Source organism: Epargyreus clarus, unplaced genomic scaffold, assembly GCF_041222505.1.
Source record: "Epargyreus clarus isolate Ecla_fem2 unplaced genomic scaffold, WU_Ecla_fem_2.2 ptg000019l, whole genome shotgun sequence".
In the NCBI taxonomy this organism is placed as follows: domain Eukaryota; kingdom Metazoa; phylum Arthropoda; class Insecta; order Lepidoptera; family Hesperiidae; genus Epargyreus; species Epargyreus clarus.
In genome coordinates, this window is record NW_027332227.1 from 14113436 (window position 1) to 14125647 (window position 12212).

A 12212-nucleotide genomic window follows, 5' to 3' on the forward strand; every position below is an offset into this window, starting at 1 on the left:
TAATCATTTGTTTATGTTTGTGTTTGTACATGATGACGTTTATTATTTGAACCGATAATCACGTGGTATGTTTAACAGAATTGAAGAATTTAATTAGGACCTCTTAGCCATTATTTTTTATAGGTGTTGGATGTTGCCACAGCTAACGTGGACCGATCTCTCAGCCAAAAGATTGCCTAGCGTTACTGCCGAGTTTAGACAGTGATTTATTGCGCTTTTTGTGTCTGGCGCTGAATGCTTCAAATGAGCAGAGTCAATATTAGACAAGACAATCGCTACAGCTGCATCGACGCGATAACAGATACCCGAGGAATGACCGACGCGAGTTCGCTCGCCGCTAACACTCACATATCACAATTTTTCGAAGGGTGACAGATAGTTTGACGGGTTTTAGAATAAGATCTTATAGTTGGCGACAAGCAAAAATAGTCGGGATGCCAATACCACGTAATGGAAATCTATTTCAGCGGAACATGCGGCACACACTGTAATAGTTTTAGCCGAGCCCGGAGCGTAGGCGCCTGGCGACCTTGGGGCCAGCATCGGTGGAACCGTGGAAAACGAGACTCGGCGCCATTTTAGGCGGCGCTGACGGCCGCGGCGGTCGGGTCGAGTTTTATTGTCTCCGCCGCGCGGTTGCATAACCGTGGACAGCCGAGGCTCGCTTCGAAAATATCATGCGCACGGCCACCGAGCCGAGCGGTCTTCCGCGCGCCCCGTCCGAAGATCATTAACTCGGCGATAACCCATTTGGACGAGCGCCGTCGCAGACGTTTCGACAGCCGCCCCCGCCCTGGCGCGCGGCCAGGCGGGCGGACGCGCGCGCGCCGCTCGGCGGGCGGCGGGCGAGTGCCGGCACTTACACCAGTACACCGCGACGAAGTCCTTGTCTTCCAGCACTCGCTCCAGCTGCTTGGCGGTCACCTCCTCGATCTGGGGCTCCTGCTTGGGGGCGGGCGACTTGCGCGCGGACGCGGCGGCGACGAGGAGCAGGACGGCCGCGAGGGCCTTCAGCCACCGAGCCATGGCGAGGGCGCGCGCGTACTGACGGCGCGCCCGGCCGCCCTGCGCCTGCGCCGCCGCGCCGCCCGCCTGCGCCGCGCATGCGCGCCGCCGCCGCCGCCCGCCCGCGCCGCCCTCCGCTTTTGTTTACATCGCGTCATCGATGTTTGATATCATACGGGAACTTTGTTTATGATCCCGACCGCGCTCGCCGTAGGTCAGTGCGTTCGGCGTTAAACATCAGAGGCTTTGATGTCTCAATTAGGGGGGTTATGTAGGTACGAAATTAAATCGACATTTGGAACAGGAATCAACGCGGTTTGGATATATATTACTCCTTTGAATGGATTATTTGTCGTCAAGCAACAAAAATTTATAGGTTATAAGTACTTATAAGACTTACCTTCCGTCCTACCTGTTTTTTGTGTGCTGCCAAATGTCTGTCGATTATTGGCGTCGATGTCAAATAGTTTTGATGATTCTATTATTAATCACAGCATATAATAATGAGCGAACAATTATATCTACTTTATAGTGTCTAAAATTATAAGAAAATGCAACACTCATAGATACGAGTAATTGTACCAGAAATAGTGCTTTTGAGCGTAGATATCTATATAAATAAAATTTAATCAGAAATTGCAAATAGAACAATCACTCATAATTTGATTGACACGCGTAAAGATGGTCAGTCAGATGTAATCCATTACAGGCCCAATCCTGGGCTTGGGTGGTGTTCAGAGTAAGAGAGACCGCATTTGGCCGCCTCCAAACACAGTTGCTAAAAAAAGGTAGTCAGAACCAAATAATCTATGAAATGTGTATCAGTCAGCGAAAAAAAAACCGAATCATAGGCGAACTTTTAAGACTGGAGGCCTCAATTTTTCCGCCCCGGGCTTCCGACGACCTCAGTCCACCACTGCCTCTGATCCCCAAAGCGTGCCAACCGAACGCGAGTTAAATTTTGCCGGCGAATATATATCGCCGAAAAAAAAGGTCTTATAAACTTCCATACAAAAAATATTGCCACCCCTAAAATGTGCCGCCGAGCGGACCTTGAGTAGAAGTGGGTCACAAGTCACATTTTTTACTTTTAAATACCGAGTGCTTCTTTTCAAAGTTGTAGTAAAAACTATTAGTACTAATAAGTACAGATATCGCTGATGCGGTAATGTGCCCCCCTCTCCCTTAGTTCATGTACGCTGTTTTGTAAAGTACGCCCAAATTTAAAAGTAAAATTTTAAGGCTCACTTAACTAACTAACTAACCATCTACCAGTCCTCAGAGGCAACAGTATATTTATGATCGATCGAATAGTTGGTTATTTAGGTTCTGGTACAGATGTGCGTAGAAAACTGATCACTAGACATCATCGACTTTTTATAAAAGCTTATAACCAATCAGAGGTGATGTTTAAGAACATAATTACAATTAAGTTTGGACTCTTATGTTCAGTTATGGGCTAAAGTCAAAATGCACTCCATTTGAGGCACTCCACAATCCTCATGTAACAGAAGGCGACATTCAACATACACCATAATGAAGGTGTACTTTACTGGTCTGCAGTCCTGGTCGGATATTTTTGAAACGCATCTAAAGCTCTGAAAAGTTTTAACAGTTGCTATCCAAGTATCCAATGTCAACAATCAAGGAAGACTCAGACGGACAGCACATCGAGATCTCCGAAATATTTGCGCGCGTGAATATTAGTCACTAATATAGATAGTAGTGAATAGTGATGTTAATATAAATATAAAGTTAAAGTCTCCTCCTAACATAAAATAAAACAAAAGGAAACTTTGAGTAATTTGAGTATATTGGATTAGCGCCATCTATCGGATATAACTATATTTATAAACATTATATGTACAACTGATTGATGAATGCAATTCTTTTAAATTGATTTACAAAGCGCATGTTTTATAATTTATAATAAATAAAAATTTAAATAATATTTTACATTATCAGAAGATAATCAAATTTCTGAACGAATTTCAATATGTCAATTTGGTTAGTGGTGTCATAATTCGATATCGATATTAAGTTGTATCTTATTTCCTATCGTGGCTAAGAGCCTAATTGTTGTAAGCATTTTAATTATTTTGTTTAACACAATATGAAGTAAAAATAGAGTAAAAAAAGGAAGAATACTATACAACACTTCTATATTCACAGTATGTAATATAAGTTAAAACCTTTAGAAAGCTAGATTTCAAGGAAGTAAAACGCATGCAGGAGTAAACGAATATTAGGTGTAGAATAATTTTAGGGTTTGTCTAATGAAAAGTTGTTACCGAGCTTGCGAAGAGACTGTGATAATAGGAAACACAGCATATTGTATTCTATATTAATATCTCTAAATCTTACAGACGTCTGTGCTTTTAACTTTTCCTTTCATCAATAACAAATCACAATGGCGCTAATAGATTTTTACGACATAAAATTAACAAATTCTTACTTATACGATTTGCTTGTGTATGATCAAAACAAATATAAAAAGAAACCTTAAAAGGTTCTTTTTTATATTTGTTATGAAACGTGCAAATGAACTTTAAAATGAATAATAGGGTAACGTTTTTACCCTTTGGGTACGAAAGTACGGAACTCTAAAATTGATCGTATGCATAATATAAAATATTTAAGACTGCATTATATCGATGGTTTAAACGGAATGCACATCACTGTATTTGAAATAGCCAATCAGAGTTCAGTACGAACAATCACATGGCGTTGGCGATGGTGGGGCGTGAAACCCGAAGGTTTCCGAACGCGCACGGAACTATCGTATTCGAAAAGTTTGTTTGCAGTTGTCGTTGTCAACAATTTTTTCGCCGCGCGGCACTGACTGCTCGTTTGTTGGTCGCAAGTAGCGCTCTTGTGAAAGTGAAGTGTGTTGTGAAATAATAAAATGGATATTTAATTCCCTCCCAATCTGTGTATTGTACAAAAAACGTATTCCAAAATTAAATCCGGTAAGTTTGGATTTCTTGTAAGACTTCAGTTGGTACTTGAAATTACTTTGATTTTTTGTAGATACGACCTACCTGACTACCTTATCATAGTTTATCAACTTAGACAAGATATTTGCAATAGGTTTTATTAAGTAATTTGATTATTAGAATCATCGTAATTATAAAACATGAATATTTAACTCCGCGTAACCTTCTATAACTTTGCGTGCATAATTATTAAATTGAATTAGAGTGTTATTGAAGTATTTCCCCATTGAGTATCTACCTACTTTACGTACCCACTCCATAACTCACGTTACAGCGAAGTTTATGGGCTGAAAACGACTGTAATATAAATTTTCAGCCTTTATGCTTTTGAAACTTTTTAGAAACAAATGTTTAATGTGAAATTATTGTTTATGAATATATTTAAACATTAAACACATTTTCAAGTAAGTACATTGTTCAACTTGTATCAGGATCTTATTAGAATTCCACAAATTCCCACTTCCTACACTACTAGTTCCTATTCGTTCCTATATTTTTTAGGGGAAAACCCACAACCAACCGTCTATTCATCTGTACCCCTTAACATTCAAAATTCCAATAACCATTTGCGATCTTGTTGAAGATATATAAATTTAATATAAAATAAATTATTTTCCTTTTAAAAGTATAGTCCGTGCCAAACTGTTAATCTGCTCTGAAGGTGCTGCTATGAGGTGTAGTCATACAATTTGCTATGGCTACGTGATTCATTCTATGTTCAGAACAAACTAGCAGTTTTAAGGGCTATATTTTCTAATTAATACCATCCTTTACCATACACTTTTTATTTGCACGTTTTGTTTATTGTATTTCTCCCTTGTAAAATATGCATTGCACCAATCCCGTACAGTTATTTCCAATAGATCCAATTATGTCCAATAGATCCATTAAATATCCTCAAAATGATTATGTTCATTATGTCCAATAGATCCATGAAATATCCTCAAAATGCTATTCTTCGATGCAGCATTCCACTGAGGTAGTTATAGCCAAGTGGTTTAAAACTGTGTCTTAATGGTGGAGTCTTTGAAATTGAAGCTTTGGATTCAAAGGCATGCACTTTTGATTTCTTAAAGCGGTAATGGTAAAGGAAAACATGGTGAGAATCATAAGCCTTGTTTTTTCGTTAATGAGGTGGAAACCTTCAAAAGGTACTTGGTGCCGTAGGAGCGACATTGGGTCATGTGGTATTCTTACGCACTGAAACCCCTCAGTGAACGTCGTCACATCCATCCTTTGTGTACAATGGTATGTAGCCACACATACCGCTACCCTTCCCGGGTGGTTTGAGCTCCCACTCCACCTCCACCTCCACCTGTGATTCAGAAGCCAGGGGATAACATAGCCCTATTCTAGTCCCAGAACTACAGGGAAGAAACATAAGCTAGTGTAGACTTTAACCCATTAAATACCATGATGTTAGGCATATTATATTTACACAAATTGGCAACCAACTCTATATATTGGCACGTAGGGTTCTACCACCTTCAATGTACTGTATTTATTTATTTTCATTCACACAATATGCTAATCTAATGACTATTTAATTATGTGAATTTCTATACTGTATGTGCGAATAGTTTAGCACTGGAATATTGAGACAATAAGGATTGATTTATCTGTGTGAATTTACAAATTTACTGTAAAATTTAAACAAACTTGCTGCCAACTTTGCTAAACTAATTCTTGTATAGCATTTTCATAATGAAATTCTTATAGATCGGTTTCTGCTACACCATCTCTGGGCCGATTTCTGCTTTACAAGAATAATGTAAGCCTCTGTATACTGATTTGAAGTAAAGTATACCAACTCAGTCCTTACAGAAAACAACAAATGGACCTCATGTATGTACAATTTCTTCAAACCCTTAGATTTTCACTACTACATTATCTATACATATAAATAAAATTGGATTCCTTTTTTAATATTGAAATAACCGCTTTTTACTACATGCATATGAATATATACATGGTTACAAATATTGTCTGTCTGTCTGTTTGTTCTGGCTAATCTCTGTAATGGCTGGACCGATTTTGATGGGACTTTTATTGGCAGGTAGGTGATCTAATAAGGAATAACTTAGGCTACTTATATGTCAGAACTAGCTGTGCCCCAGTTTCTTTTTAACGCGGATGAATCCGCGGGGCACAGCTAGTCATAAATAAACATACAATAGGTCCTAAAAATCGAGCCATTCTCAAAGTAAATCAATCAAACTGAAACGGAATCAAAGAGTGTTAGATAAAAAAATGCGATTTGTGATATGTTTTTTTAAAAGTTCGTAAATTTTTAAAACTTGGTTATCTCGAGTGTACATATTATTATTATATCATTCACATTTTCCACTAGTAACAATCAAAAACCAGGAATCGGAAGATTATATAAGTAATTACCATTTCATGGAAGCAAAGGAAACTGTAATCAATACGACATCGAGATGGTATCGTACTTAAAACTGTTATCAACTGGAATCACGATAGCGGAGTCTTTGTTTCCAATGTGGCCCATTGTTTCGGTTAGCGATAACGCACAATAAAATATTGCATATCTGTGCCACGGAACAAGGCTGTTTCGTAACGTATTCCGTAGAGTTGGAACCTAATTAGTCTCAGCCGAGATCGGTGCAATCGCCTATAACTAAGTAAATTCCTAAGAGTTAACAGTTACAATAATATTTTGTTATAGTTTCCAATCCTAGGGTGTCTTTCCCACAGAGATGTGTGAGGTGGGCGAGGTCGAAGCTAAGCTATCAAGTAAGATCTGTTATGAAAATATAGCTACACCAGTCGCGACCCTTAGCTCGCATCTGTAGCTCAAATCCTTAACTCACCCCCCTCCATATAAAACATTGCTTATCTAATAAAGCTAAGCTAAAGTAAACAATTAAAAGGAAGCAATGTTATCAGTGGATTTGAGAGACAACTATAGCTTAGCTATCTCGCAAATTAAATCTCCCCTCAAAGTAGCGGAAAGAACTCTACGTGGTTTGAATGCGGCAGCAATACCGGTACATTTTTCTGCTTCATAATGCGTAAAACTGTTTTGTTCTGGTGAGGAGGGAGTGGTGGAGGAGAAGGATAGCATTATAAATGACGTTCCATCTTAGTCCCCATCTGGTAGCACCACATCGGTAATCCACGCCAGATTTTCCGTTTTATTCGCCAGCCTTTGTCAGCCTGTGGCAAATGTTCTTGACCGGCAGTGGCTTTGCAACATCAGGCGAGTTGTAGGCTCGTTTGTCCCTCCAGTTACATTAAAAAAATTAAGATCAATCACAGATTAAAAGTTCCGGAAAAAGCGACTCAAGCTAAATGTATTCTTAAAATAAATATATTCTTTACGTTAAAAGAATAGTAAGACGATGGGATTCTGTCTAAAAAATCTATTGTTGAATTGTCTTCTGGTTTATAGATAATTGTTTATACTGATGCAGTACTATAGCGGTTTTCCTTTCGTCCCTTTACTTTTGTTACATTATTGATTAAACAACTCCTAAGTTACAGAGCATGTTGCATACAAATTGCGGAATAAACAGCGTTTCGAATACAGAATTAGGAATTCCGGATTTAACATAAATGTGTCTTTCTGTCTTATAAACCATTTTATCATTATTTGTTAATCGTGCAAATTTTGCCCGAAGAATAGATAATCTATCAGGTGGCAATGAAAGAATTATGAAATATCTGCATAATAGCAAGATAACGAAAAAGTCCCTGGCCTAAAATTGCATGCTATGTTTGAAGCAACGGCAGTGAATTGTTCCGAAGTATTGCCATTTTAATAATCGAAGCGAATAAGAAAGGCGAAACGATGAAAAAACAGATACAGATTCTAAATTGCTAATACTATTGGTATTTCAATGTATTTTCGTGTTATACAGCAACTTATAATTAAAAGTTGCATTTTCTTTATTAAACCGGATGCTGGTTAGTAGTTTCAAGTGAGTATGCAAAATATATTATGAAGACCGCACTTTATTAACTATAGTAATATTAGATCAGTAAAGATTAAGAATCCGCATCGTGCGGTGATCGTGCCTAATTATTTATTTCTTTTAAAGATAATTTAGGGTAAAAATTATCAAAAACCGCAAGACCCGAATAAATAATATGTACTTTGGCCATTCTGAGCGAATATCGATCCAAAAAATGTTGTTTTCACTTTTTTGTAGTCAATTCTCCTAGCGGATGCATTATGTGTCCGATACAAATTATATATGTAAAATTTTAATGTAAGCTCTTGAAGCTGATTAGCAATAGAATTATCGGCAAGCATTTGATTTCAGAATATGTTTATCATTGATTACTAACTTTATTGAACACAATAATAACAGTTAAATGAATTTTATTAAACGCAATCTTATTCGGTATCTTATGATAATAATCTTAATGTGACTATTAAGCGGCTGATAAGGTGTGCCAATGAAGTGTTCCAGAAATTTCCATATTATTTATAAAAAAATGAGTTTGTATGTAACCAATGAACTAATCCTTAATATCGATTACAAGAAGGTTCTCGATTAAATTTCAAATATAAATTGAAATTAAATGATCAATGATTACTTAGTTTTTAATTTCTATTATTGGTTCTTGGCTCACGTAACGAATTCTACTAAAGTTACAAAGCCAATAGTTACTTAAATTAATTCACTAATGGAAATTAATTTCAAGAAAACTTGTCATGAATATCAATTTATATGCATACGTGGACTGACAATTGGAATCCTGAGCTAATGAAGAAAGTTTTATGCGTTGCTTTAGCGGACTTATACTAAGGATATCTATATAAATTTATAGCACTGTATCATAACTATAAAACATAACCACTTATATATACCGCCAGATAATAACGCGATAAGTTTATGTGGTTACGTTATGCGGCGATAATAGCTGATAGCTTGTATCGTATGTAAGCATCGTCTACCAGATATTCAGAGGTTGCTTATCAAAAGGTGCTCAGTGGCTACGTGTCCGTAAGAGAATCAACACAAAAAAATGGCAGAATATCGCGCAGGAAAAGCCGGCATCAACGCCGAAGCTCAGGCGAGGATCCACTGCAAATACAACGACGACATCGCTCACGAGATCCTCGAATGGATTAAGAAGTTGACCGGCTCCCCGGCTGATACGACCGGCACCGCTGAAAATCTGTACGAAGTGCTCAAGGATGGTACATTACTGTGTCACTTAGTTAACGCCATCCAGGAAGGATCAGTGAAGAAGATTAATCAGTCCACAATGGCCTTCAAGTGTATGGAAAACATCAACGCTTTTCTGGAAGCTGCAAAGAAACTGGGAGTACCACCGCAGGAGACATTCCAGACTATCGATTTGTGGGAGAAACAAAATCTTTACTCGGTAGTTATTTGCTTACAATCCCTCGGCAGAAAAGCAGGGAACTATGGAAAACCGTCCATCGGACCGAAAGAAGCAGACAAGAATGTTCGTGAATTCAGTGATCAACAATTGAAAGCGGGACAACATGTCATTTCCCTCCAGTACGGAACAAACAAGGGCCAGCAGAGTGGCATCTCGTTCGGGAACAGACGCCAGATGTAATAGTATTTACTTCATAATATACGTGTAATGTATTTTAAAAATAATAAACGATTTTATAATTTTGTAATAAAGTCTTTAATTTGTATCAAGGTGTGGTAGCGAATAGGTATCAAATACTTTTAGAATGCGTAACTGAAGATTAGATAAGGCTACAATACTCGAGAACAATGTAGTGAAAATTGCAGTATGTGTTATGATACATAGGTTTGATTTAAATGTTAGTTTTGGCTTAACTGTAACATATTTACATTGTCATGTCGCAATTCCCGTTATGGATATTAGCCTTCAATTTACTAGACCCTCATTTCTTGGATATAGCGGACACATAAAAGAAATGTCAAGGTTTCAGAATTCACCCTTAGTGGCTACCTACGTAATGGAGTGACGTCAGCGTATTGCATATTGATCAATCACCATATTATCCACCAGTTGCCTAGCAAAACATGCTTAGATCATACGGTGAGGCATATCATGATAAGAAGCCAAAAAATTGTGTATCGTTTAATCAGTTGCCGTTCCAAAAACTAAAAGGATATCTAGATAAACTTCAGTGCAGGTAAAACATTTATTGATTGTTATATTATTGATAGTACTCAACAATATATTGGTCTTTGGTTTTAGTATTTTATGCATGCCTTGCTTCTAGGCGATTAAGATTTTGTAAGACTTCGCCTAAGCCTGTTTCTTAAGAATACATGAAGATAATATAGCGACGTCGTGCGCTAGCTACTGCAATTTAAATTGAACCGCAGTTAAATTATCCTTTCATAATAATTTATGCATGCTTCTAACATCTGACACAGTATTCTATTATTCGTGTTAGAAACTTGATGCGTATTTCAACCTTCCGTATTAGCCCGTTTCTCCAGTTATGAGACTAAATTGAAGCAACACTCTAAAATGATCGAATATCTACTAAACAGGTTACATTTGCATTGTGACAAGACCATGACTAATGACAATACGGTGTTAACATTGAATTTAAAACAAAACAAGGTACGTTCAGTGTGAGCACCCCGCAGCCGGAAGGTATGGTCACGCGTCGGTAGTCAACGGAAACACGGATTTCCGACCCCTAGCTTAATTTGAATGTTTATTTTAGACTTTTATGACCTGCTCCCACTCTATCAAAACATAATTGGAAGGAAAGAGATGGATAAACTTATGTCTATCGTCTGGTAACGCGTCTGATATGTTGTTTATACACACGCCATGGAGTGTGAAGAAAAAACAAAGCTGTTTCATCATTTTAACAGCTATAATTGTTATTGTTACAGTTCCTTAAACTAGTATCATGGCTTACAGTTTTATAGATAATAACATTATTTAAAGATATGATTTCATTTATGATCAAGATTACTCGAATTTTTATGACGACACACGATGATCAGCGATTACGTGGAAAGTGTTATTACATCTAATTTCATTGGAATTCTCCTTACAATCTTAATAATATGTGTAGGTGTATGATAAAAGTACCAAATATAGAATTTATAATTATAAAATTGTTTTACAATTTTTACCATCTTTCGATTTTAAACAAGTACTATCTTATATTTAAATCGTGTCTTATATACAACAAGACAAAATGATAGAAAAGAAGTATCGAAAAGAATTTAAAAGTCTATAGTTAATGTTCATCCATCGAAGTAAAGGCATTTGAACTTGCATTTTAAAAGAAATGATGGAGCGAAATTGTTACTTTGAACATGATTCGTCTTTTTATTGAGTCAGTTGACACTTCAATATGATGATCTAGCAACTTCTGAGCTCCATAATGTGATTTAGAAAGTTATTGATCATTAATCATTTTCATACGAATCATCGTTTAATATTACCTTTCTACTTCCTGAAGAGTTATATCATCAACAATATCGATCATAACTTTTTTCTCTCCAAGAGGTGTGAAGATTACAACATTCTACACCTTTTTATTATCTGTTTTGTAATCGTCTTGACGATATATTTTTCTTTAGCATTCCTAGGTTTTGTTGCAAATATCAGAGATCGAACCATACTTCTTTGACTAATATCTGGATTTAACAGAAGCAAAAAATGTCCCGATGATTTGAAAACGTTTTAAATACCGTCAAGAGATTATTTCAATTAGGAAACTTCCTCTAAGCACCGTCTCATTACGTAATAGCAACCAAAACGATTTGCCATCTATTCCCACGTTATACGATATCGATCGTGCTTGCAAGGCTTCTGTTAGCCGCCACGCTACGCCGACTCTGTCCACCTCCTAAGGCTCCGGTACCGTTACTCAATCGGAGATTATCTCGCACTAACGGGATGACATCCGCCGCTGTACTTGTATTGAAGGAAGCTGTAATTGATGATGGTTAGGTCATCAATTAAATATGCATAAATACTTTATATGTGTTTATACTTCAAACCAGTAATCATCGTTCAGCTATGACAATTAATCATTAAATGATATAGCTGATAGAGAAAGCACTTGAAGCCTATTGAGATAAATTAAATACACTATATTTTCATAATTTCCCATCTAATAAGCAATTTTATTACGTTCACGCATATTGAGTTAAAATAAACTAGTTGAACGCAATCATCTAAAGAGTGAAAGCAATGTATACGACAAAGTATTCTGACTAGAAATTGCATTCACTAATATTGAGCTTGTAATTA

At 37.1% G+C, this 12212-nt stretch overlaps 3 protein-coding genes across 7 annotated transcripts in view; 2 read left to right on the forward strand and 1 right to left on the reverse strand.

The window, feature by feature from the left end:
* Positions 1-1063, reverse strand: part of hlk (hulk) — a 30414-nt gene extending 29351 nt beyond the window's left edge. For all 5 annotated transcript variants that reach the window (XM_073083263.1, XM_073083262.1, XM_073083264.1 and 2 more), the window contains exon 1: positions 864-1063. In XM_073083263.1, the coding sequence (XP_072939364.1) occupies positions 864-1026 (163 nt within the window). In that variant the 5' untranslated portion in view covers positions 1027-1063. The remainder of the gene's footprint in view (positions 1-863) is intronic.
* Positions 1064-3747: 2684 nt separating this feature from the next.
* jar (Myosin heavy chain 95F jaguar) overlaps positions 3748-12212 on the forward strand; it is a 50248-nt gene continuing 41783 nt past the window's right edge. The window contains exon 1 of the mRNA XM_073083631.1: positions 3748-3974. The gene's annotated coding sequence lies outside the window, so the exon portion shown is untranslated. The remainder of the gene's footprint in view (positions 3975-12212) is intronic.
* LOC140750387 (myophilin) lies at positions 8582-9572 on the forward strand. Its single transcript, XM_073083876.1, has one exon. It carries the CDS (start codon positions 8997-8999, stop codon positions 9558-9560), a length of 564 nt encoding a protein of 187 aa, XP_072939977.1. The 5' UTR covers positions 8582-8996; the 3' UTR covers positions 9561-9572.

What these genes read in the sequence shown, in the direction of transcription:
- LOC140750387 (XM_073083876.1), top strand. Translation starts at nt 8,997, where the DNA reads ATGGCAGAATATCGCGCAGGAAAAGCCGGCATCAACGCCGAAGCTCAG.